We start from the raw sequence: 27,825 nt of genomic DNA, 5'->3' as shown, positions 1-27,825 counted from the left end.
TTATTATTATTTTATTTTTTGGAGCCAGATTCTTGCTCTGTTGCTCAGGCTGGAGTGCAGTGGCACAATCTTGGCTCACTGCAACCCTCACCTTCTAGGTTCCAGTGATTCTCCTGCCTCAGCCTCCTGAGTAGCTGGGATTAGAGGTGCACACCACCATATCCAGCTAATTTTTGTATTTTTAGTAGAAACAGGGTTTCATCATGTTGGCCAGGCTGGTCTCAAACTCCTGACCTCAGGTGATCTGCCTCCCTCAGCCTCCCGAAGTACTGGGATTACACACTTGAGCCACCGCGCCTGGCCTGTGTGCAGCTTTTTAGATCCAGTTACATTGTTACCAAGCAATGAGTTCACTTCCAGATATGCATCGAGGCCAATACTAATAGCATCAGCTTCCAAGAAAAGAGAAAGCTTTATTGTGAGGTCCAGCAGCAAGGAGACAAAAGGCAATGCTCAAATCTGTTTCCTTAAGCTGGCGTCTGGGGGCAGGTTATATAGGCAGATGGTAACTATGAGACAGATGAGAAAGGCTCTGATTGGGTCATGCAAAGAGGTGGTGCCAGGTCCTCAGCTTTTAAATTTTTACTGCAACAAAACAGGACTCTCCTCCCTTCATTTTTTGGGAGACGAGGGGAGTGAGGGTCTTGCCCAAACTGTAGTACAGTGATACAGTCATAGCTCACTTCAGCCTCCGACTCCCGAGCTCAAGTGATCCTTTGGCCTCAGCCTCCCAAGTAGCAGGGACGACAGATACATGTCACCATGCTCACTTTTTTTTTTTTTTTTTTTTTTGTAGAGGTGAGGTCTTGCTGTGTTGCCCAAGTTGGTCTCAAACTTCTGGTCTCAAGTAATCCTCCTGTCTTGGTATCCCAAAGTGCTGGAATTATAGAAGTGAGCCACTGCATCCGACCCCTTGCTTCTTAATTTGGTCCATGCACCTAGATTTTAGTATTTCGGTTCTGCATGTGGTTGACTTCAGTTCCAGCCTGCTCAGGTTCAGGTTATTTGATTGGCAACCTGGGGGTCGATGGCAACTGAAAAACAGCTAATCATTTTGTGACTGACAAATTTGAATCAGAGTGAACAATAGGTTTGAGTTTTTCCATTTCATATAGTCATCTAACTCTCCAGGAATTTCTTTAAAATTTCCAGTGAGCTCTTGTTTGCCTCAACTGAAATCACAGCCTTAGGCACTGGTGATGTTGGTAGCAGATGTATATTATTTCAGTAATGCCTTTGTTGTCAGTGAACCAGTTCAGATTCTTTACTTCACTGCACAAAAGAATTTGAGAGCAAGTCCAAAGGGAAAGTAAGTAAAGAAGTTCATTGCAAAGCAAAGTACACTCTGCATCAGAGGAGGCTGCACAAGAATAAGAGGGTTAGTTGGCATTGAGGAACTTCCTTTTATTGGAGTCTAACATGATTATTCATAAGAGCGTGGGCATGGGCACTGTTGTTTAGCATGTCGTGGAGGGTCTCCTGAATGCACATGTGCTATTGCTGTACATGCTAGTACATGCATCACATTTCTCATTAGCATTTTAATTCTCCACCCAAGGGTGCCTTTTTCACTATTATAATGAGCATAGGTCACTCCAAGGACACAAATCATGAGTTTCTGTGCTTGAACCAATTTGGGCATTTTCCCTTATGTTCCTTTATCTCCTTGCTGCAGGATGTTCTAACCAGTATCCCAGGATGCAGTTTGTGCACTGTTGGGAGGTTTATTTTCGCCATCTATTTTGCAAATTTGTTCTCATTTAAGGGATGCCATGACCAACCTATCTAATTTACCTCACTCTGAAAGTCAAGATTTTTTTTTCTTCATTTTTTTTTTTCACTTAACTGAGCTCTAAATCAAATCAAGTAGCCCCAGCCACCTGGTAGTAGAGATTTTCCCAGGGAATTGAAAGTTTAGATAAAATATTTTGGTAAATTATTGACTGCCTCTGGGCATAGTGCTTTAACAGAGCTCCAACAGAGATGTGACGTCTTCATTAACTGTAAGCCTGCTGGCTTTCATCTATCCTGAGACACTGAGAACAAATGAGAATATGCCCAAGTTAAAACATCACTGACCCCTTTGTTTATCAATTCTATCAACTAGAACTACACCAGAGAAACAGAATTCTTTGGATATGTAATTCTGCACTCTCTCTTCCTCTCTGTAGGTAGATAGATATAGATATGGAGATATTTTATTGTATATAGAATTTTGAATGTATATCTATGCAAATAATTGGCAGATGAGATTGTAGGGCTGGCTAGGCAAGCATGAAATCTGTAGGGCAAGACAATTAAAAGGGCAGAATAGAAATTTTAAGCATAAATTGAAGTTGGCAGGCAGAATTTTTTTCTTTTTCAGGGAAGCCTGCTCTAAAGGTCTTCCAACTATTAACAATTAAATCAGGCCCATCCAGATTATCTAGGATAATATTTCCTAAATAAAATAAACTTATTGTAGACTTCATTACACCTACAAAATACCTACAGAGCAATGCCTAGATTAGTGTTTAATTGAGTAATTTGGGACTATAGCCTAGTCAAGTTGACACATAAAATGTATCATCACACTGTCTTTCAGTAGTTTCTCTTGGATACCTAAAATTCATTTTGATCTGTAGATTTTGGCTTTATTTCTTTGTTTTGGCCTATTTTTTGTCTACCAATAATGGTTTGCTACCCTAGCCAAGGTTAAAATTTTGACCTCTTACCCATAACCAGCTTTGCAAATGACCTCTGGGACAAAATGAACTGTTACTTTTCAGTTCACTACAGCATCTGTGGGTTGCTGCTGAGATCTGAGTCTGTCCACTCTGTTAGTGAGACTTCACTCAGCCTCCCGAGTAGCTGGGACTACAGGTGCCCGCCACCACGCCCGGCTAATTTTTTTTTTGTAGTTTTGGTAGAGATGGGGTTTCACCGTGTTAGCCAGGCTGGTCTCGATCTCGTGACCTTGTGATCCACCCGCCTCGGCTTCCCAAAGTGCTGGAATTACAGGCGTAAGCCACTGTGCCTGGCCATGTAGGTTGGATCTTATGATAATTAAAATTATACAGATTGTGCATGTGGATTTGATGATGGGGGGGGGCGAATGAATCAATTGTGACTCCAATATATTTCTGGTCTGAGGAAATTATGGTGTAAAACATAAGATAATTGGTTAGTGGTTTGACTTGAAAAGACATTCATGCTAAAACTGATAATGGACAAATAAGTCAATATGGGAAAAAAGTTTCCTACCTGCTAATAGATATGATATGCATTTATAGACTTACTATGATTAGAGGCTAAACTGAATACAGTGGTTAACTCTGGAGTATGTCTAGGATATGTCTTTGGACAGCATACCAGAGTCCTTTCAATTTTTAAACATTTCATTGAAGTGGTTTTGTGTGATCTTAAATCTAGTTTTTATTTTGATTGTTATAGTATTATCTTATTTTGTACAATGAATATGTTAAACCATTTTAGAATTTTAAGTGTATTTGTTATTTTTTTTTAATTAATATAAGTTTGATATGACTAACCACACCTTTTTATTCTCAGAAGCAGAGTTTGGTCCTACAGAATGTTATTCTTACCTTAATTCCAAGACTGATGTATCTGGAAATTGTGGTATAGGTGATTCAGGATACACACAGTGTGAAGCTGAGTATGTTTTCAGAAATCTGTCTTAGACCTTCTATTTATCACCTTATATTTGAAAATAACATCAAACAATTAAGTTTATATGTAAGCAAAATATCCCCTGAACATAAAGTAAGACCATGTTTATTCAAATTATAAATATCATAGACACATTGCTCCTCTCCTGTACCCAAATTATCCCTTGTACTTTTCCACAAAGTGTTTAATTTTCATACAGGTACATTAATTACCCATCAGTAATCATTTTTATTATACATGCTATTACTTTAATTTTCCTTTTTTTTCTTTGAGACGGAGTCTCACTCTGTTGCCTAGGCTGGAGTGCAGTGACGCTATTACTTTAATTTTTACAAAGCATGACAATCCTCCTAGTAACGAAGTTAAAATACATGAATTAAGAAGCAAAGCATGTTTTTCTTTTTTTCCTTTCTTTTTCTTTTTTTTTTTTTTTAAGGAATCTCACTCTGTCGCCCAGGCTGGAGTGCAGTGGCGCGATCTCGGCTCACTGCAAGCTCCGCCTCCCGGGTTCACGCCATTCTCCTGCCTCAGCCTCCCGAGTAGCTGGGACTACAGTCTCCCGCCACAACACCCGGCTAATTTCTATGTATTTTCAGTAGAGACGGGGTTTCACCGTGTTAGCCAGGATGGTCTGGATCTCCTGACCTCGTGATCCACCTGCCTCGGCCTCCCAAAGTGCTGGGATTACAGGCGTGCCGGCCAGAGCGTGGTTTTTAAGAATATGTGCTCTACAGCCAGACATTTTGGTTTTAAATCCTAACTCCACTCTTTACCTATTCGTGTGACCTCAGGCACGTATTTCAGTTATTTTTTATATGTAAAATATGAATATTAATAACATCACCAGTTTGGTGCCAGTGGTGACCGATACGTAGTATGTACTATATGAGTGCTAACTATTATCTGTTACTATTATTTTGTAAATTAGAACTAGAAGACTGGGCGGAGTGGCTCACCTGTAATCCCAGCACTTTGGGAAGCTGAGGCCGGTGGATCACCTGAGGTCAGGAGTTAAGAGACGAGCCTGGCCAACATGGTGAAACCCCATCTCTACTAAAAATACAAAAATTAGCCGGGCATGATGGCGGGTGCCTCTAATCCCAGTTACTCAGGAGGCTAAGGCAGGAGAATCACTTGAATCTGGCAGGCAGAGGTTGCAGTGAGCCGAGATTGCGCCACTGCACTCTGGTCTGGGCGACAGAGCGAGACTCCACCTCAAAAATAAAAAAATAAATAAATAAATTAGAACTAGAATGTTACTGATACCCATTCCTTTGTTGTAAAATTTTATGTTGATATTATTTCAAAAGTAAAGTAAAACTTCTGTAACAAATTTCTAGTTTTCATGAATAGTGCAAGGAATTCCCATATACCCTTTGCCTAGGTTTACAGGTTGTTTACATTTTCCCTACTGCTTTACCCTTCTGTTGTTCTAACTTTTCTCTCCTCTCCTCTCTTCATAATTACGTTTCTGAACCGTTTGAGTGTAAGATGAAAACTGTGCTTGTTTATTCCTCAATATATCAGTGTGTTTATCTTGAAAATAAATACATGTTCTTACATAACTTATAGCTATCAAACATGGTTCATATTGAAATTTCATTCATTGTTCTGAGTAATTTTAGGCTATTTTCCTTGTTCAGGAACAAACCCAGTGTCAGATATTTATATTTACTCATAATGTATTTTTAGAGTTCTTTCATTTGGAACGTTTTTATTTTTATTTGTTTATTTTTATTAGTTTTTTAAAAATACTATCAGTTAAGTAATTTGAAGAATTTTCCCACAATTTAGGTTTCTTTGAAATTTTTCATAATTATATGTAAGTTATACATTTTGGCATGTTTGTCACTGAAGTGATGTTGTTGTACCCTGGATTTTTTTAAAGGTATGTGCCATTTTTTTTCAGTATTGGACATTTTAGTTTAAATGTTTTGATAATGTCATTATTCTCTAAATCTTTCAACTGTGAAATTACTGTTTTCTTTTTGGGTTTAACATGTAATTTTGGAGGAGTTGTATTGAGACCCTGGGTGCATTCTGTTTCTCCTCAAACTTTAACTAGTTTTAAAATCCATTAGTGATTTTCTAACTGTATTATTGACTTTGCCCTTATTAGCTAGCAATGTACTGTAGGAAGAAGTAGACACTTCTATACTTTTATTTATTTACTTATCTATATATTTATGTGTATCAGTTTAGACACAGTAATTGTTATTTTATTTAATAGGATAGAATACATTACTATCGTTATTTATTTTGATACTTTCTCAAATTATCTTAATTTTGACTATTGGAAATCCCTTTGAGTTGGTTAATGTGTCCTTTTCAAAAGTCTGTATGACTTTTTAATAACTTCCAAATTTTTCCAGCACGTGAAAAGATGTTATAGGCTGCATTGCACTTCTTCTACCTCTGTTCTGGATTCAGCTATTTATCCAAGAAGCCTTGATTCCTTTTCTTAGAAGACGGTATTTGAAAATAAATACCTAAGCACCAGTAGTCTGCACGTCTACTGTTTCTCGTTACCTCTCAACCTTCTCAGTCAACAGAGCTAGAACATGCATTTCATATACGCACATACATGTAGCACATATTCATTTATTTAAATCTCTGAATTTAAGACATGAACTTAGTAATAATTCAAATTCTAATTAAGTACCATAAAGTACATCTTAGTATACAAGTTGCTTCCTCATATACTCACATTCCAAATGTACAGAAATTTGCTTTGTAACTGCTCAAGTATATACTTACTAAAGGAAAACGTCTAGCTATTCTGACTACATTTTCCTTTGCATCATTGATCCTATTTATGTTAGCTGCGTTAAAGGGCTTCTCTGCTGAATGCAATGTCTGGGTAGTATTGGTATTGATATCTAGTAATTTATTTGCCCTCTATGTTATATTTCACTTTTTCTTTGTATGTTTAGCATATTTTTAACTTTGTATCATATAATATGACTATTATATAATAGAAATTGCATTCACTTCTGCTTTTCTGAAGGCTAGAATTTTGTAATGGAAGGGATTTAACATAGCTGGACTCAAACTATAAACCAAACCTGTCTCTGCGCAGGAACTGAAAACATTGTTCATTTCTTTATGCCTCCAGGAGATGCTTTTGATGTGCTCCCTGGATTCTTCACCACACATGCTTAATTAGTTCAGTAGTCATCCAGGTTTCAGGCTGAATATAAATCTGAAATTTATATTCAGATTTTACTTCTCAGTCTAAGTTTCCAGTCAACTAATTGATATTAGGCCTGTATTTTAGTTATGTCCTTGGATTATTCAAGCTAAGAATCTTCAACCTTGGATGTGCTTTCATAAATTATTAAACAAAGCCACATCTACAGAATATCTGGTGCTGCAGTTCCCATTCTTAAAGCTCAGTTATATAGTCCTTCCCTTTCTGGTTACATTCCAGTGCCTTCAAAGTGTAAGCATGTGTGTTTTAGATTACACTTCTACCTTACTACAATGCCTTCCAGCCAAAGACCACCAAGAAGGCAGCTAAAGTTGAACAAGTTGGGTTTTTTTTACTTGTTGGGTGGTGAGAATGCACATTATGAGAAATTGTGGAGCATGCCAGTTCTAGAGATTTGGACTTGAGTTAGGTGATTTTTAGGAAGGTTTCAGGAAATAGACATTTGCTGTAAATTAGATGTTTTAAAGTAGAGATATTAATAATTGTATGATTGTGTATCTTAATCTTATATATGAAGAGGGAAGACTAAAGTGAAGCTAAAGCTGTAATTGCTAAAGAAGCAGTAGTCACACATGTTAGTTGAATGTCCAGTAAATTTGTGGCTTGGACAATGTTTGTTTCTCATCTGTGTTCAGACATGATCTATGAAGTGAACTTGCTTATTTTCTTAATCTTTCATGGTCGCAGAATGGCTTTGCCTAAGGTTGATGTTCTATGAAATTACTTAATGTTTAACAGGTGTGTGCATGCACTATGAGTGTAGAACAACTTTTATCAACTCCAAGTCCTTGCTCGATGATGCCTGACCACTTCAGGGGCTGGTTTGCCCATTTTCGTTGTCTTCTTTTGACCAAAGGGAGAAAAGTTCAGACCATAGAAAACTGCTCGAAGACATCTAGATTTTCATCACTGCTGAGATTTTGCTGATTAGGAGGCTATTTAGATAACATATGTCGTCTATCTCAACATATGTAGTTGATCTAGGGTTAGTCACTCTGCCTCCATGGTTTCCTGAATCTTCTGATGTAGCAATGGTCATGTGGTAGCATTTAAGATTCCAAACAGGATGCAAGGGCCAAATAAAAATCTTATGGTTTGTAGCATGTGCTATAGGCAAATGCTCACATTAATCTGTAGGACATACTACCTTATGTGATATATATAGTGATAACCCTGTAGTATTAATCAGTGATTATTTTTGTTAATTAATGTGAGTGACCTTGAAATCTTCATTTTTAAAATCACTCAAAAGGTGAAAAGATGTTAAATTCATTTGAACTTGGGTTTGATTTTGTTTCAGTTTCAAAGGAAAGTGAAGGAATCACAAAAAAACTTCTCAGGCTAACTAGGGAATATTAGGTTGGTGCAAAAACGATTGTGGCTTTTGCCATTAAAACTGTGGCAGAAACCACTATTAGTTTTGCACCAACTTCAGTTCATAATTACTAAAATGTTCAGTTATTATTGGCAATTTAGGCAAGGCCCTTTTTTTGTGTGTGTTTTAAAATGAATTGCATATATTCTCTTGCAAACCTTGAATACTTTATTTAAATCTATCTATTTTAGAAATTATATTACTGTACTTCTCTAAATTAAAATTAATAATTTTTATTTATGGATAAATTATAGCAATCTGCAGTGCGGAAAATTAATATGTAAATATGCAGGTGAATTTTTATTACAAATTCCAAGAGCCACTATTATTTATGCCAACATAAGTGGACATCTCTGTGTTGCTGTGGAATTTGCCAGTGATCATGAAGACAGCCACAAGATGTGGATAAAAGATGGAACTTCTTGTGGTTCAAATAAGGTAGGTAGTCTTTTATTTCCAAATAATTTCCTAATATTTTAGACTTTGTCCTTTTTTGAGACGAATGTCACTCTCGCCCTGGCTAGAATACAGTGGTGTGATCTCTGCTCAGTGCCTCCTAGGTTCAAGTGATTCTCCTGCCTCAGCCTCTTGAGTAGCTGGGATTACAGGAGGTACCACCATGCCCAGCTAATTTTTATATTTTTAGTAGAGATGGGGTTTTGCCATGTTGGCCACACCGATCTCAGACTCATGACCTCAGGTGATCCATTCAGCTCAGCCTCCTAAAGTGCTGGGATTACAGGCATGAGCCACAGCACCTGGCCTAGACTCTGTTCTTAAATGATACCTAATTAGTATTTTTTCTCAGAATTTAAGTGTATATTCAATACAGAAAATCAGGAAAAAAACAAACTTTAAAAGAATAAAATATTTGCAATCATGCATAGATGACATTGCTATGACTATTTCATTGGTTATTTAGTACTTTTTTCATTGAAATGTGTGTATTACCTGAATTGAGAACCGCATTGTTCATTTACTGTATTTTATTAAATTATCTCATATTACACAGAGAATACATCTAATGTCATAAATTATCTTTTGGTATAATTATTTTAAAATAGCCATTAAAATAATATATGCCCATTTTACTGATGAAAATAATAAACAAACTCACAGAATAAAGAAAAAATCAATCAAAGTCACATATCTGAGATGTAATGACTTTTTATTTTTAGGAACCTTCCATCAATTTTTCATAGACATGCACACACACATGGAGTTGTAGAATATTTATCTATCTACATATCTATCTTTCTTACTTTGCATTCAATATGGTAGCTATGCATATATATCAATAGTTTTTGCCTTCTGAGATTTTTTTATTATACGAAATATGAACTACTTACATACAAACACATATATACATTAAGGAGGTGCAAGCTCAAATTAGTGTCATGTTTAAATTCTAAAGCCTCTCTGGCTTAATAAGTAACAGAATACAGTAAGCCCCCTAGTGAAGAAAGGAGGGAAAGGAAAACTATACTAACTTTACTAATATTCATTTAGAAAATTAGAAAGTAAGAGTGTATACAAATAAAAAAATTGTCATTCCAAATTCTCGCACAAAATGTAAGTCATTTAAAAAATCGTGCAACACATTTGCTTTCATTAAATTTAGTTTGAAAACTTCTTACCAAATTAATGCTCAAGACTATCTTACATTTTAAATTCTCCATTGTTTCTAAACAGGTTAAAATATGTTATGTGAGGTAGGAATTGCACAGGAAATGGGAACCACCAAAAGTGGCTTAAATAGTTGGTAGTCATTTTTTTCCCATAATACAAAGTAATTTTGGAGTTTGTCCATCCAGTGCAGTTACTGGGTGCCATTATGTCATCAATGATCCAGACTCAGTTCAGTTTTTAGCTATAGATCTTGTTTGTGACCCTCTTTCATATTGCCTTCAAAATGGTTGATTGGAACTCCGGTTATATCCGCAGTTAGTGAATGGGATGAAGAGTGTATGACAGGCAATACCCTGCCACAGTGTTCATGACAAAAGTGATGTCTCATCAAGTAGCCATTTAGGAACACTAGGATGAGGATGGGATGAGTTGGAAAAATAATACATTTTAAATCAACCATGTATTTGAGAAACTAAAAAACCACACACAGGCCTAGGAAAGATGCATGCTCAGAAAGGATCTGGGATGACCCTAAGCTTTATATTCAGGTCGACCCCAAAGTTCAGATAATACTAAAGAAATTAGTAAAGAACTTCTACAGAACAGAGCCATTCTACAAACTTGGGCAAGGTGGCAGCTTGTTTAATTGCCCTATTTTCATGCTATTTCTTGTCTAAATACCTTGTTTTTCTTTGTGTGTGTGTGTGTGTGTGTGTGTGTGTGTGTGTGGTGTGTGTGTGTGTGTTTTACTGTTTTATAGGTCCTGTGAAATTCTTGCTTTAAGGAGGTGGTGGATTTACTATTCCGGTGGATTTACTATTACTTGCACCCTCTAAAGCTATGGGCTGAGCTGTACCTTGGACCCTTTTAGCCATAGCTAGAGTAGCTGGGATGCAGGGTGCCAAGTCCTGAGGCGGTATAGAGCAGGGGGACCCTGGGCCCTGCCGAGGAAACCATTTTTCCCTCCTAAGTCTCTGTGTCTGTGATGGGAAGGGCTACCATGAAAGTCTCTGATATGCCTTGGAGACGTTTTCCCCACTGTCTTGATGACTAACATTTGACTCCTCATTACTTATGCAAATTTCTGCAGCAGACTCTAATTTTTCCCCAGAACAAGGGTTCTTTTTTTCTATTGCATCATCAGGCTGCAAAGTTTTCCAACTTTTATGCTTTGCTTCTTCTTGAATGCTTTGCTGCTTAGAAATTTCTTCTGCCAGATTGCCTAAATCATCTCTCTCAAGTTCAAAGTTACACAGATTTCTGGGGCAGGCGCAAAATACTGCCAATCTCCTTGCTAAAACATAACAAGAGTCACCTTTTCTCCAGTTTCCAACAAGTTTCTCATTTCTATCTGAGACTACCTCAGCCTGGACTTCATTGTTCATATCACTAAGTGCATTTTGGTCAAAGTCATTCAACAAGTCTCTAGGAAGTTCCAAACTTTCCCACTTTTTCCCATCTTATTCTTAGCCCTCCAAATGATTTCAATCTCTGGCTGTTACCCAGTTCCAAAATTGCTTCCACATTTTGGGTATCTTTATAGTAGCACCCCATTCCTGGTACCAATTTCACTGTATTAGTCTGTTCTCATGCTGTTAATCAAGACATGCCTGAAACTGGGTAATTTATAAAGAAAACAAGATTTAATGGGCTCACAGCTCCACATGACTGGGGAGGTCTCACAATCATGGCAGAAGGGAAGAACAAAGGCATATCTCACATGGAGGCAGGCAAGAGAGTGTGTGCAGGGGAACTGCCCTTTGTAAAACCGTCAGATCTCATGAGACTTATTCACTGTCAGGAGACCAGCATGGGAAAAACCTGCCACCATAATACCTCCCACCAGGTCCCTCCCATGACACTGTGGGTATTATTGTGGGAGCTACAATTATGTCTCCACCATAATCTCTTGCCCCAGGTGTCTGCAAATGTTACTCTCCCTGCAGCTTTCCCTAGCAGTCTATACTGCTTCTTTCCATCTGAGATTTGAGTTAGGCAAATCAAAAACCAGTCCTTAAGGCAGCTACCAGACAAGTTAGAAGATTGCCAATAAGATCTGTGCTGCATCCTTCAGTTTGAGGGAAGGGATTGAGAATTTAGCTGCTGCCTCATTCAGACAAAAATGCCATAAAATTTTCTGCCATTTTGACTATGACAATGTGTTCTTCAGTATTTTACTGGTTGCTACAGACCTTTAATTGTTGCCGGAGCTCCTATAATGTTATTTCAGCCTGATTTTGTTTTGTTTCCTATATCACCATTTTTCTGATGTACCTCCCCAGACTATTTATTGAAAGTTTGATATAACCTGCTTAGAATTCTGCCACTGTTGTAGGTTGCAAATGATCATTTAAATCCAAAATTCTTGGTCATTGGTGGCCACTGGAGGAGTGCTGCCTTCAGTTTTAGTTGCTTTTGTGGAATCACATTGTTTCACATTTTCTGAACCTAAAAATGATTTTTGTCTCTGGCACAATTATGCCTTTAAAAAAAGAGTATGAGCCTGGCCAACATGGTGAAACTCCATCTCTACTGAAAATACAAAAATTAACTGGGCGTGGTGGCACAAACCTGTAATCACAGTTACTTGAGAGGCTGAGGCATAGAATTGCTTGAACCCAGGAAGCATAGGCTGCAGTGAGCTGAGACCATGCCACTGCACTCCAGCCTGGGCAACAGACTGAGACCGACCCTATCTCAAAAAAAAAAAAAAAAAAAAGATAGTATGTACAGATTTTATTTCACTTAGTATTTTAGTCCCTCCATAACAAGAGGGTTTCTGTAGGAACCTATTCTGCCTAATGACAATAAAAGAGGCTGCATTATGAGTCTTATCTCAAAACAAAAATAAATCTGTTTTAGAGAGTTTGGTGAAGAATAAAAAAGAATTGTATTTTTTATCTAATACTACTATTGCTATATGGTTATAAATATTTTAAATTTTTTTTAGCTAGCTAATTTGGATGCTATTTTTCCCTAGCGAAACTTCCTGCATGATGCAACTGAAGTTAAGCACTCTGCCACAGGCATGTTAAAGCAAAAACAAACAAACAAACAAAAACCAAACAGACAAAAACAAAAAACCACAACAACACTTCATTGCACAAAAAGGGTACCAGTAATACCAACAACCCTTCCTCAACTTTTGTTTCTCTAGACAATTAATATATTTAATGGTTCTGAGAATTAGGTTTACTTTTTTCTGGACAATAGCTCTGCAAATTATATATCTAACTTTTCTATTTAAATTGTAGTTAGGTGTGAAGGAAGCATGCTAACAGAATAGATTTATAACTACAGTAGCACTAATCTGTATACAGTATCCAGAGCTAGTACTTTTTATGCTGGTACCACAGCCATCCAAGACATCCAAGATAACCTGGCCATCTATTCATCATTAGTCCATTTCCCTGTAAATCTTTTTTTTTTTTTTTTTTGACACGGAGTCTGGCTCTGCCGCCCAGGCTGGAGTGCAGTGGTCGGATCTCAGCTCACTGCAAGCTCCGCCCCCAAGGTTCACGCCATTCTCCTGCCTCAGCCTCCCAAGTAGCTGGGACCACAGGCGCCCGCCACCTCGCCCAGCTAGCTTTTTAAAATTTTTTTTTAGTAGAGACGGGGTTTCACCGTGTTAGCCAGGATGGTCTCGATCTCCTGACCTCGTGATCCACCCGTCTCGGCCTCCCAAAGTGCTGAGATTACAGGCTTGAGCCACCGCGCCCGGCCTCCCTGTAAATCTTAAACAGAGGTATGCATTGCCATAACTCTCCAACACAAAAATGTATTTTTTCATACTCAATAATATTGGGCAAAAACTATGTGAACAGATTAACTCTCTGACTTTAAAAGTTAATGTGTTATGATCCTATATTATAAGAGAAAAAATCTCCCAAAATATTGCCAATATTCTTTAGCAAACTTTTAAAATAAAAAATATTTCCAATTACATGTTCTTGGGCTTATCATGAGTCGCTTTGGGTGTTTGTATGAGTTCATCAAACATTTTTTGTTCTTTTGAAACATAGTATTATTTGATATAGGTCGAAAGTGATCTCTGAAAACAATTACTAAACCTTTGTCTTGATGCTTAACTTTCCTTATCTCACTTGATTTAACTACCAGCAAGAGAATCAAACAAGTCAGAATCCTTGGTGTCATTCATCCATCTCTTTTTACTACGTATATTACTCCAGCTCAGCTGGTTTAAACTTTCTATCTCAAATACATCTACTGGTTTCTATCCTCATTGCCACTCAGTTTCACTGTATGGTTATCATTTTTGTGGACCACAGCAATGACATTCTAACTTTGTATCTTCAGGCTATTGCCCTTTCCATTCTCTTTTCCAAAACCTACTTTTATCAGCTTTCCCTCCTCCAATGTGTAAATACAGCAAATTGCTGTATTTGGCCAACTTGCTCATGAAGAATATAAGATTCTACACAATCATGCCATTAAATATCTCCTCTCATATAATATCAAGTGTTTTGTTTGTTTCTCTCTCTTTGTTATGATATGAACAAGATGAGATTCGTGTTGTTCACTCATGCCTTCTTGGGGCCAGGTACATTTGTAGGACTCAAATATGTATTTAATGAATGACTGAATGGCCACACTGCCCTTTAGATTTCTCAAAGATTCAATATATTCTTCCAAGGCAGAATCATTTTAAATATTATTTCTTTTTTATAATACTCTGTCTTTTACTTCTATACCAATTAATTCTGATCTATCATCAGGGCTCAATGAGAAGGTTTTACTGTTCTCAAATATTTGACACATTTTCTGTATTTTACGCTTTCATAAATCAATGTTTTCATTACAGCACTTATTACATGCTTATTTGTGTTTTACTCATTTCATATTTGTACCTGCTATCCCAATCTAAGCAGGGAAGAAGTTATTATTGTTTTGTTTACTCCTAGGTAATCAGTGTCTCATCTAGTGCTGGAAAGAGAGTAGCTCAATACATTAACTATTCATTGTTAGTATTCTAATTCTTGTTGCTAAGAATTATTAGTCCATGGTAATATGGTATGGTATGGAATGCTTTTAATTAAATGGCAACTCTAGATGGCATGTCAATTAACTTATTTTTGCTCATCCTTTTTAGGTTTGCAAGAATCAAAGATGTGTGAGTTCTTCATACTTGGGTTATGATTGTACTACAGACAAATGCAATCATAGAGGCGTAAGTAGCATACTATGAGGTGAAAATAGAAATCATTGAGTCTAATTTTAGGAAACTAAATGCATTGCTACACACACACACTCACCACACACAACATATAGGAAAATTGGCCTTATCTGACATACATATTATTTTATAATTCTACTTGAACACATATAAATCTAGTTGCTTATCTTATAAGGTGATATTTCTCCTTCTTTTAGGTATGCAATAACAAAAAGCACTGTCACTGTAGTGCTTCATATTTACCTCCAGATTGCTCAGTTCAATCAGATACATCGCCTGGTGGGAGTATTGACAGTGGCAATTTTCCACTTGTAGCTGTACCAGCCAGGCTCCCTGGTAAGTATTAATAATAAATCGAAAATATAATTAAAACATAATTTGAATTTATTAAATTTAATAACATAATATTTTGTCTACCAATTTATATCTAGACTATGTTTGGACATTAAACTGCATACGAATATGTATGTTTTACTTCCACTTCCAGAGAGTAATATATTACAACATATGTAGCATGTGTTATAAATATGATATATCAGTCAGAACCCAGGCGTAAAGATAGAAATCACTTTAGTCTTTCAAACAGAAAGAATGCAATGTAAGGCATCTGGTAATTGCATAGATGAGATGATAATCAGAGAAAGGTGAGGCAACCCAGAAAATGACTACCACTTTTTAGGGTTGGAGGGACAATAAAAAGAGGTGGTATTACTAGAATCAGAATCTGGGCTATTTAGCATGATATATAACTCTGGTCAGGGATATATAGCAGGATTGGAACCACAGGGAGAGTTACTGTCCAGCATGAACTGGAGGTATAGAGAATATACAGTCACTGTTGGTGATGCTGGTGAGGAAGGGGGAGTAATATCAGAGCTATTTTTACTCTTCGAATCCTCCAAATTTTACTCAGTGATTCCCAGTGATAAAAACTGACTGGAAGACAGCAGATCAAGGAACTTGGGCAGTGTGGCTCCCTGTGATATTGATCAAAGCAGAGGAAAAGCCTAGATGAATTTTAGAGAAAGCAAGAAGTTAACTGGCATATCCAATGATACTTAGGGCCAGGAGATTTCTTTGACATAAAAATCTAAATGTACACACAATTAGAGCCATTTTTCTATTTTTGAGTCATAGGTAGTTTCCACATTAATTCCAGTATCTGGAAATATTATATTTTATGTTATATAGTAATAGATTAGTAAGTTTAAAACTTTGTAATTAATGTATTTTCAAGCTATTTCCATTTTACTAGCAACAATTAGCTTATCTTCCCATTGGCTGCAATTAATTGTTTCTATTCATGCACACACATGCCATTTCCCAATGAGCAGTGGAGACCACTCCTTTCCAGATTGATTTTAGTGGTATGATTGATCAACAAAATGTGAAGAACTAACATTCTAGGACTCTCGTGGTCTTCCTACAGACCCTATCTAGGTATTTTGGAATCCTTACTTCTCTCATTCCTGGAAATCTCATTCTCTCATTCACTTCTTGAAAATTATCAGCAATATCTGAAATTTGATTGCACTCAGAAACAAAAATACAACCATCTAATAAGCCCTCCTCAAATTCATAACCAACAAAATTGTGAGCAAAATAGAATGTTTTAAGTTACTAAGCATTGAGGTAATTTCTTACATGACAATAAATAATTTAAAAAATTTAGCTACTGCTATGTTGTGTAATAGAAATCTAAAATGTGGCTTTAACTTTGAAATTGGATAGTGCATGAAAGATAGAAAGGCAGGAAACTACTGAAGTCTTAGTACATGTTGAAGTTGGTGAGCAATTCAAGGACAGTTTAAAAACACGTTGCAGAAAGTGAAACCATTATTATGAAGTGGTAAATTGTTAGGCATCACTGCTGCCTTTGGTAATGTGGAAAATTGAACTCATGCCTACTATGAAATGACTGGAAAAAAACATTAATGAGACTTTCTAGGACATTGGTCCATGCAAGGATTTTATCGGTTTGAAAGTAAAACTAATTTTCATTCTCCACAAGTTTCTTAAAGTAAGAAACAATGAAAGGCCAAATTTGAGATTAGAGCAATAAAATTTTATATCAAAACAAAATTAAGCAAGGCCTTTGACTGTAAACACCTCTGTTAAAATCTCAGGAAAACCTAAGTTGATATCTCTTAGAGACTCTTTCATCCATACAAAAGGCCTTCTAAGTATTTTATGTAAATGCATCATAAAAACTTTCAAACAATAAGGCTACTAAGAATTTTAAACTGGTAATTTCATAACAGCCTCACAGGATCCAACAGAGAAAGGCATATGTCAAAGAGATTTGTGAGTGTGGCCTTTGTTTAATGGATTGTGGTTTTATTTGATACTTGAGAAATTCAAAGGAATTATATTAGTTCAGATTGAAAGTGATCAAGGTAGCATATATGTTCATTGGTCCACAATAAACTACAGGCAAGAAACAGGCTGATAAAGGTAGTCAGATGTGAAAAGGACTATTTGGATTATAAACCAAAGGGCATAAACAAAAAGTCAGAAACCACACTTCTTCTTAATCTGTGGGTTTATTTTTTAAATCACCACCAAAATAAATAAATAAATAAATAACAACAACAAAAAATTGTAGGCATAGATGGTTTCACAGGTGAACCAAACCAAATTCTTGAAAGAAAGCAATATTATTTTCAGAAAACGGTAGTGGGGAAGTTCCTGTCAACTCATTGTATGAGGAAAACATAATCCTGATACCAAATTCAAACAAGGAACTCAACAAAGAAGAAAATCACAAAACAATATTCTTCATGAATAGAGATATAAAAATCCTCAACAAAATATTAGCCCATGATATATAGCTATCCATTTTTAAAAGAGTTACAAGAGTCACTTTGGGCACTTATGTTTTCAAGCTATCTATTTCATATAAAATATGTTAATTTTAAAATTATTAAATTGTTCAAAGGTTCTATTCTGCTAGACTTAGTAAAATACAGAAATATCTTTACTATATTTCTGGTGCTTGCTTTCAAATCTTTGATTTTTTTCTCTCCTAGAAAGGCGCCACATGGAGAACGTTTACCATTCCAAACCAATGAGATGGCCACTTTTCTTATTCATTCCTTTCTTTATTATTTTCTGTGTACTGATTGCTATAATGGTGAAAGTTCATTTCCAAAGGAAAAAATGGAGAACTGAGGACTATTCAAGCGATGAGTACATTGATTTCATATTTAAGATTTGTTATTTGTATAATTTATGAACATAGTCAATAAATAGCAAATTCAGTTATTGTCTTTATATGAGAATTTAATAACTCATATATGAATAACTAATGGCCAGCGGTGGTGGCTCACACCTGTTATCCCACCTCTTTCTGAGGCCAAGGCGAGTGGATCACTTAAAGCCAGGAGTTCAAGACCAGCCTGGGCAACACAGTGAAATCCCATCTCTACAAAAAAATACAAAAATTAGCCAGGCGTGGTGTCATGCATCTGTAATCCCAGCTGCTCGGGAGGCTGAGGCAGGAGGATCACTTGAGCCTGGGAGGCAGAGGCTTCAGTGAGCCAAGATTGTGCCACTGGACTCCAGCCAAGGCAACAAAGAGAGACTGAGACTCAAAAAAGAAAAAATTATACACACACACACACACACACAAACACACATACACATACATATATACATATATAATAATTGCAATTTTGGGGGCGTGCCCAAGATGGCCGAATAGGAAGAGCTCCAGCCTCCAGCTCCCAGCATGAGCAACACAGAAGACAGGTGATTTCTGCATTTTCAACTGAGGTACTGGGTTCATCACACTGGGGCATGTCGGACATGTGCAGCCTGACCAGCGAGAACTGAAGCAGGGTGAGGCATTGCCTCACCTGGGAAGCCCAAGTGGGAAGGGAATCCCTTTTCGTAGCCAAGGGAACCTGAGACACACAACACCTGGAAAATCGGGTAACTCCCACCCTAATACTGCACTTTACCAAGGGTCTTAGCAAATGGCACACCAGGAGATTATATCCCACACCTGGCCTGGAGGGTCCCACGCCCTTGGAGCCTCCCTCGTTGCTAGCACAGCAGTCAGAGATCTAACTGCAAGGTGATAGCGAGGCTGGGGGAGTGGTGCCCGCCATTGCTGAGGCTTAAGTAGGTAAACAAAGCCCACGGGAAGCTCGAACTGGGTGGAGCCCACCGCAGCTCAAGGAGGCCGGTCTGTCCCTGTAGACTCCTCCTCTGGGAACAGGGCATAGCTAAACAAAAAGCAGCGGAAACCTCGGCAGAGGTCAATGCCCCTGTCTGATAGCTTTGAAGAGAGCAGTGGATCTCCCAGCACAGAGGCTGAGATCTGAGAACGGACAGACTGCCTGCTCAAGTGGGTCCCTGACCCCTGAGTAGCCTAACTGGGAGACATCCCCCACTAGGTGCAGACTGACACCCCACACCTCACACGGCGGGGTACACCCTGAGACGAAGCTTCCAGAGCAAGAATCAGACAGCAACACTCGCTGTTCAGCAATATTCTATCTTCAGCAGCCTCTGCTGCTGATAACCAGGCAAACAGGGTCTAGAGTGGAACTCAAGCAAACTCCAACAGACCTACAGCTGAGGGTCCTGACTGTTAGAAGGAAAACTAACAAACAGAAAGGACACCCACACCAAAACCCCATCAGTACATCACCATCATCAAATACTAAAGGCAGATAAAACCACAAAGATGGGGAAAAAGCAGTGCAGAAAAACTGGAAATTCAAAAAATCAGAGTGCATCTCCCCCTCCAAAGGAATGCAGCTCATCACCAGCAACAGAACAAAGCTGGACGGAGAATAACTTTGACAAGTTGAGGAAGAAGGCTTCAGTCGATCAAACTTCTCAGAGCTAAAGGAGGAACTATGTAACCAGTGCAAAAAACTAAAAACCTTGAAAAAAGAATGGATGAATGGATAAATGGAATAATCAATGCATAGAAGATCTTAAAAGAACTGATAGAGATGAAAACCATAACACGAGAAGTATGTGACAAATGCACAAGCTTCAGTAACTGAATAGATCAACTGGAAGAAAGAGTATCAGCAATTGAAGATCAAATGAATGAAATGAAGAGAGAAGAGAAGTGTGGAGAAAAAAGAGTAAAAAGAAATGAACAAAGCCTCCAAGAAGTATGGGATTATGTGAAAAGACCAAATCTACATCTGATTGGTGTGTCTGAAAGTGACTGGGAAAATGGAACCAAGTTGGAAAGCACTCTTCGGGATATCATCCAGGAGAACTTCCCCAACCTAGTAAGGCAGGCAAACATTCAAATTGAGGAAATACAGAGAACGCCACAAAGATACTCCTCGAGAAGAGCAACTCCAAGACACATAGTAGTCAGATTCACCAAAGTTGAAATGAAGGAAAAAATATTAAGGGCAGCCAGAGAGAAAGGTCGGGTAACACACAAAGGGAAGCCCATCAGACTAACAGCGGATCTCTCGGCAGAAACTTTCCAAGCCAGAAGAGAGTGGGGGCTAATATTCAACATTCTTAAAGAAAAGAATTTTCAACCCAGAATTTCATATCCAGACAAACTAAGTTTCATAAGTGAAGGAGAAATAAAACCCTTTAGAGACAAGCAAATGCTTAGAGATGTTGTCACCACCAGGCCTGCCCTACAAGAGACCCTGTAGGAAGCACTAAACATGGAAAGGAACAACTGGTACCAGCCATTGAAAAAACATGTCAAAATGTAAAGTCCATTGATGCTAGGAAGAAACTACATCAACTAGTGAGCAAAATATCCAGCTAATATCATAATGACAGGATCAAGTTCATACATAACAATATTAACCTTAAATGTAAATGGACTAAAAGGTCCAGTTAAAAGACACAGACTGGCAAACTGGATAAAGAGTCAAGACCCATCAGTTTGCTGTATTCAGGAGACCCACCGCACATGCAGAGACACACATAGGCTCAAAATAAAGGGATGGAGGAAGATTATGCAGAGACACATATAGGCTCAAAATAAAGGGATGGAGGAAGATCTACCAAGCAAATGGAAAACAAAAAAAAAAAGCAGGGGTTGCAATGCTAGTCTCTAATAAAACAGACTTTAAACCATCAAAATCAAAAGAGATACAGAAGGCCATTACATAATGGTAAAGGGATTAATTCATCAGGAAGAGCTAATTATCCTAAATATATATGCACCCAATACAGGAGCACCCAGATTCATAAAGCAAGTCCTTAGAGACTTACAAAGAGACTTGGACTCCCATACAATAATAATGGGAGACTTCAACACCCCACTGTCAACATTAGACAGATCAACGAGACAGAAAGTTAACAAGGGTATCCAGGAATTGAACTCAACTCTGCACCAAGCAGAGCTAATAGACATCTACAGAACTCTCCACCCCAAATCAACAGAATATACATTCTTCTCAGCACCACGTCACACTTTTTCCAAAATTGACCACATCGTTGAAAGTAAAACAGTCCTCAGCAAATGTACAAGAACAGAAATTATAACAAACTGTCTCTCAGACCACAGTGCAATTAAACTAGAACTGAGGACTAAAAAACTCAATCAAAACTTCTCAACTACATGGAAACTGAACAACCTGCTCCTGAATGACTACTGGGTAGATAACAAAATGAAGGCAGAAATAAAGATGTTCTTTGGAACCAATGAGAACAAAGATACAACATACCAGAATCTCTGGGACACATTTAAAGCAGTGTGTAGAGGGAAATTTATAGCACTAAATGCCCACAAGAGAAAGCTGGAAAGATCTAAAATTGACACTCTGACATCACAATTAAAAGAACTAGAGAAGCAAGAGCAAACACATTCAAGAGCTAGCAGAAGGCAAGAAATAACTAAGATCAGAGCAGAACTGAAGGAGATAGAGACACAAAAAACCTCCAAAAAATCAATGAATCCAGGAGCTGGTTTTTTGAAAGGATCAACAAAATTGATAGATCACTAGCAAGACTAATAAAGAAGAAAAGAGAGAAGAATCAAATAGATGCAATAGAAAATGATAAAGGGGATATCACCACTGACCCCACAGAAATACAAACTACCATCAGAGAATAGTATAAACACCTCTACGCAAATGAACTAGAAAACCTAGAAGAAATGGATAATTTCCTGGACACTTACACTCTCCCAAGACTAAACCAGGAAGAAGTTGAATCCCTGAACAGACCAATAGTAGACTCTGGAATTGAGGCAATAATTAATAGCCTACCAACCAAACAAAGTCCAGGACCAGACAGATACACAGCTGAATTCTACCAGAGGTACAAGGAGGAGCTGGTACCATTCCTTCCAAAACTATTCCAATCAATAGAAAAAGAGGAAATTCTCCCTAACTCATTTTATGCAGCTAACATCATCCTGATACCAAAGCCTGACAGAGATGTAACCAAAAAAGAGAATTTTAGACCAATATCCCTGATGAACATCGATGCAAAAACCCTCTATAAAATACTGGCAAACTGAATCCAGCAGCACATCAAAAAGCTTATCCACCATGATCAAGTGCGCTTCATCCCTGGGATGCAAGGCTGGTTCAACATATGCAAATCAATAAACGTAATCCAGCATATAAACAGAACCAAAGACAAAAACCACATGATTATCTCAATAGATGTCCTTCATGCTAAAAACTCTCAATACATTTGTATTGGTAGAACGTATCTCAAAATAATAAGAGTTATTTATGACAAACCCACAGCCAATATCATACTGAATGGACAAAAACTGGAAGCAGTCCCTTTGAAACCTGGCACAAGAAAGGGATGCCCTCTCTCACCACTCCTATTCAACATAGTGTTAGAAGTTCTGGCTAGGGCAATCAGGCAAGAGAAAGAAATCAAGGGTATTCAGTTAGGAAAAGAAGAAGTCAAATTGTCCCTGTTTGCAGATGACATGATCGTATATTTAGAAAACCCCATTGTCTCAGCCCAAAACCTCCTTAAGCTGATAAGAAACTTCAGCAAAGTCTCAGGATACAAAATCAATGTTCAAAAATCACAAGTATTCTTATATACCAATAACAGACAAACAGAGAGCCAAATCATGAATGAACTTCCATTCACAATAGCTTCAAAGAGAATAAAATACCTAGGAATCCAACTTACAAGGGATGTAAAGGACCTCTTCAAGGAGAACTACAAACCACTGCTCAGTGAAATAAAAGATGATGCAAACAAATGGAAGAACATTGCATGCTCATGGATGGGAAGAATCAATATTGTGAAAATGGCCATACTGCCCAAGGTAATTTATAGATTCAAAGTCATCCCCATTAAGCTACCAATGCCTTTCCTCACAGAATTAGAAAAAACTGCTTTAAAGTTCATATGGAACCAAAAAAGAGCCCGCATTGCCAAGACAATCCTAAGTCAAAAGAATAAAGCTGGAGGCATCACTCTACCTGACTTCAAACTATACTACAAGGCTACAGTAACCAAAACAGCATGATACTGGTACCAAAACAGAGATATAGACCAATGGAACAAAACAGAGCCCTCAGAAATAATACCACACATCTATAGCCATCTGATCTTTGACAAAGCTGACAAAAACGAGATGGGGAAAGGATTCCCTATTTAATAAATGGTGCTGGGAAAATTGGCTAGCCATAAGTAGAAAGCTGAAACTTGATCCTTTCCTTCCTCTTTACATGAAAATTAATTTCAGATGGATTACAGACTTAAATGTTAGACCTAAAACCATAAAAACCCCAGAAGAAAACATAGGTAATACCATTCAGGACATAGGCATGGGCAAGGACTTCATGTCTAAAACTCCAAAAGCAATGGCAACAAAAGCCAAAATTCACAAATGGGATCTAATTAAACTAAAGAGTTCTGCACAGCAAAAGAAACTATCATCAGAATGAAGAGGCAACCTACAGAATGGGAGAAAATTTTTGCAATCTACTCATCTGACAAAGGGCTTATATCTAGAACCTATAAACAATGCAATCAAGTTTACAAGAAAAAAACAAACAACCCCATCGAAAAGTGGGCAAAGGATATGAACAGACATTTCTCAAAAGAAGACATTCATACAGCCAACAGACACATGAAAAAATGCTCATCATCACTGGCCATCAGAGAAATGCAAATCAAAACCACAATGAGATACCATCTCACACCAGTTAGAATGGCAATCATTAAAAAGTCAGGAAACAACAGGTGCTGGAGAGGATGTGGAGAAATAGGAACACTTTTACACTGTTGGTGGGACTATAAACTAGTTCAACCATTGTAGAAAACAGTGTGGCGATTCCTCAAGGATCTAGAACTAGAAATACCATTTGACCCAGCCATCCCACTACTGGGGATGTACCCAAAGGATTATAAGTCATGCTGCTATAAAGACACATGCACACATATGTTTACTACAGCACTATTCACAATAGCAAAGACTTGGAATCAACCCAAATGTCCATCAGTGACAGACTGGATTAAGAAAATGTGGCACATATACACCATGGAATACTATGCAGCCATAAAAACGGCTGAGTTTGTGTCCTGTAGGGACATGGATACAGCTGGAAACCATCATTCTCAGCAAACTATGCCAAGAACAGAAAACCAAATACCGCATATTCTCACTCATAGGTGGGACTTGAACAATCAGATCACTTGGACACAGGAAGGGGATCATCACACACCAGGTCCTATTGTGGGAAGGGGGAGGAAGGATAGCATTAGGAGATATACCTAATGTAAATGACGAGTTAATGGATGCAGCACACCAACATGGCACATGTATACATATGTAACAAACCTGCATGTTGTGCACATGTACCCTAGAACTTAAAGTATAATAATAAAAAAAAAAAGGTTTGTCAACCAATTATACTTAGGAAGTTAAGCAAATATATTACATGTGATGAATAATGCAATATGAAAAGTTTAAAGGAGTTTAAGTTCATAAATGAGACCAAAATTGATTAGAACCTTCTTAGAAGTGATTGCTAAATTTTCTAGATCTATAATTAAAATAATAAGTTATTTAAGCTGAAATTAAAAGTGAAAGGACAAACTAGGTTTTTCCTTTTATTTATAACTTTAATAAATTGAATATTAATTTTTTAAACTTAAAAAAATTGCAATTTTAATCATATAAGAATCTGGACTTTTTAGGGGCAAGATTAGTTAAAGTTTATCTGTCCATTAAAGTTTATCTTTAAATCTATCTACTTTCTTTTATTATTTGATCTTGTTAAATATGTATTTTAACTTAATAATACTTAAATAACTTTGTAATATTTATATATCTTAGTGAATTTTTATCCTATTTTAATGAAACATAATAGGAAAACCCAGGAAAGTAATTTAGCTTTTTTTTGGTAGTAATGTAAATGGAAACACAAGCAGTTAGAAGTAGAAAAAGATTAAAAATTAATATGTAATAAAAGATAAAATCTAGATAATAGCCACATCTATTCTACAGAAAATTCTACAGAAAATATAAAACAAATAACTTTTTATTAAAAATAAAAATATCTGAATATATGCTACAAGAATACAAGTAAACATTAAAACTAGATTATTTATTTTCAAGGAAAATGCTATAAAATGATTTCTGCCTAGGAGTTATATAACTATGTCCTTCATTTTACTTGAAATGAATTGAATTTCATTAAACTACTTAAAATAATATGGCAATGTAAATGAGGAGGGAATATATTTTAAAAGTTGATTTGAAATTGCTGAAATAATATACAGCACCTAAACTAGTCATAACAGTCAATACTTAAGTATGCTAAAGTGGTTTTCTTATATTGGATAACTATTGTGGAAAAACTGATATCAAATATCTTTAGGGAAGAAAACATAGCTAGTAAAATGAATAGAAATTAATAGGGTTGAAAACGAATGGCAAAAGAGTTTAAAGATACTTAACCAATAGTATTATGAATATAAAAGTGATCTAAGTTTATTTTCAGGTAAACATATATCACTGTGCTTTTTTTCATATTCAGTGATGCAAAGATGTGCATTATTAGTCTTGATTACCAGGGCAGAGATATTCTTAGTGATAAGGTATTCTCAAATAATGGGTGAACCCAGTTCTTAGATAAAAATTCAGAACTGTTTCAAGACTGATAGATAATACAGAGGTTTGTAAAATCATCCTGAAGAAAGTGTAATATTATTTTTATTTTTAATATGCAGGCAACCTGAAAGTGAGAGTGAACCTAAAGGGTAGTCTGGACAACAGAGATGCCATGATATCACCGTAAGTTTCTTTCATTTTTAAAAATTTAATTTACTTGAAGCACTGGGATACGTGTGCAGACTGTGCAGGTTTGTTACATAGGTATACATGTGCCATAGTGGTTTGCTGCACCTTTCAACCCATCATCTAGGTTTTAAGCCCCATGTGCGTTAGGTATTAGTCCCAATGCTCTTCCTCCCCTTGCCCCCAACCCCTGACAGGTTCTGGTATGTGATGTTCCCCTCCCTGTTTCCATGTGTTTTCTTTATTCAACTCCCACTTATAAGTGAGAACATGCAGTGTTTGGTTTTATGTTCCTGTGTGTGTTTGCTGAGAATGATGGCTTCCAGCTTCATCCATGTCCCTGCAAAGGACATGAGTGAGTTCCAAATATTTTAAGGATGGGGGGTTGGTGGGGGGGAAGAAGAGAGAGAGAGAGAATGCATAGATGAATACATATTAAGTAGTGACAGTCATATAGCTATATATAATAAAAATAAATTGAAGAATATTTTTCAGAATTATATTTTTCAGAATTTATAATAGACATGATCAAGATATAAACGATACTGAAATTTTTCACTTAAAAATTTCTTGCAGCATTATTTTAAAATTCTTTTCTCTAGTTAATTTTACTTCTTTAGCATTTGTGTATTTAAAATGTTGGCTAAAAATAAATTGCATGATATAGGTCTACTTTGCAATAAGGTTACTTGCATGCTGTTTGTTGAACTAGCTGTCATTGTAACTTACTTGTTGATAAAGGTGACTTTTTTCATTTATTCAGTCTTCTGGAGTAATTATCTGCGATGGATGGACACAAAAAAGTGGAAAAAAAAAAAAAGAATGTACATTACCTGCTTTCCTGGGACTCAAACCTGCATATTGTGTTTTTTAATTTGACCAGAAAATGTGATATATATATTTGTATAATTTCACAGATAATTTACTTATTAAAAATGCATGATAATGAGTTTTACATTACAAATTTCTGTTTTTTTAAGTTATCTCACACTATTTCTGTTGGTCAGTAGACACTAATTCTGTCAGTAGGGGCATGGTATAAGGAAATACCGTAATGTAATGAGGTGGTACCATCATTAAAAGCCACTGTTATATTTCAAATTGCAATGGTATGTTGTTATGTTATAGTGTCATGGTCTGTAATCAATCAAAGACAATGATCCTAAAATTTGGAAAAATTTTTCACCATATGCTGCTGAAAGAAGATACATTTTCAGGTATATAAACATTCAAAGTAAAGGATGAACAAATATACACCACAAGAACTTTCTACAAAATAAAGCAAATAGACTTTAAATCTAACAGCATTAGTAAAGATAAAAGAAGAATGTATCCTAATGCAAAAGGTCAAGCTATTATGAAGTTATAATCATTATAATTAAAATATTTTGCAACTTTTAATATAACTTCAACATGTACGAAGCAAATATTGATAGAACAAAAAGAGAAGTAGAAAAATCATCAAATATAGTTAAGGATTTGAGCAGCACGATTGACAAAAATGATCTATTAGATAT

General features: G+C 36.7%; 1 protein-coding gene across 1 annotated transcript in view; it reads left to right on the top strand.

Annotated features, from left to right (window-relative positions):
- ADAM2 (ADAM metallopeptidase domain 2) overlaps nucleotides 1–27,415 on the top strand; it is a 113,906-nt gene extending 86,491 nt beyond the window's left edge. Inside the window, exons 15-21 of the mRNA XM_003902677.4 lie at nucleotides 3,550–3,655; nucleotides 8,510–8,693; nucleotides 14,995–15,072; nucleotides 15,276–15,414; nucleotides 18,108–18,267; nucleotides 26,242–26,305; nucleotides 27,072–27,415. Of these exons, the coding sequence (XP_003902726.1) occupies nucleotides 3,550–3,655; nucleotides 8,510–8,693; nucleotides 14,995–15,072; nucleotides 15,276–15,414; nucleotides 18,108–18,267; nucleotides 26,242–26,275 (701 nt within the window). The 3' untranslated portion in view covers nucleotides 26,276–26,305; nucleotides 27,072–27,415. The remainder of the gene's footprint in view (nucleotides 1–3,549; nucleotides 3,656–8,509; nucleotides 8,694–14,994; nucleotides 15,073–15,275; nucleotides 15,415–18,107; nucleotides 18,268–26,241; nucleotides 26,306–27,071) is intronic.
- Nucleotides 27,416–27,825: the final 410 nt, after the last annotated feature.

Source organism: Papio anubis, chromosome 8 (genome assembly GCF_008728515.1).
Source record: "Papio anubis isolate 15944 chromosome 8, Panubis1.0, whole genome shotgun sequence".
NCBI lineage: Eukaryota > Metazoa > Chordata > Mammalia > Primates > Cercopithecidae > Papio > Papio anubis.
Note: the sequence above shows the minus strand (reverse complement) of the source record. Positions and strands in the feature narration are given on the sequence as shown.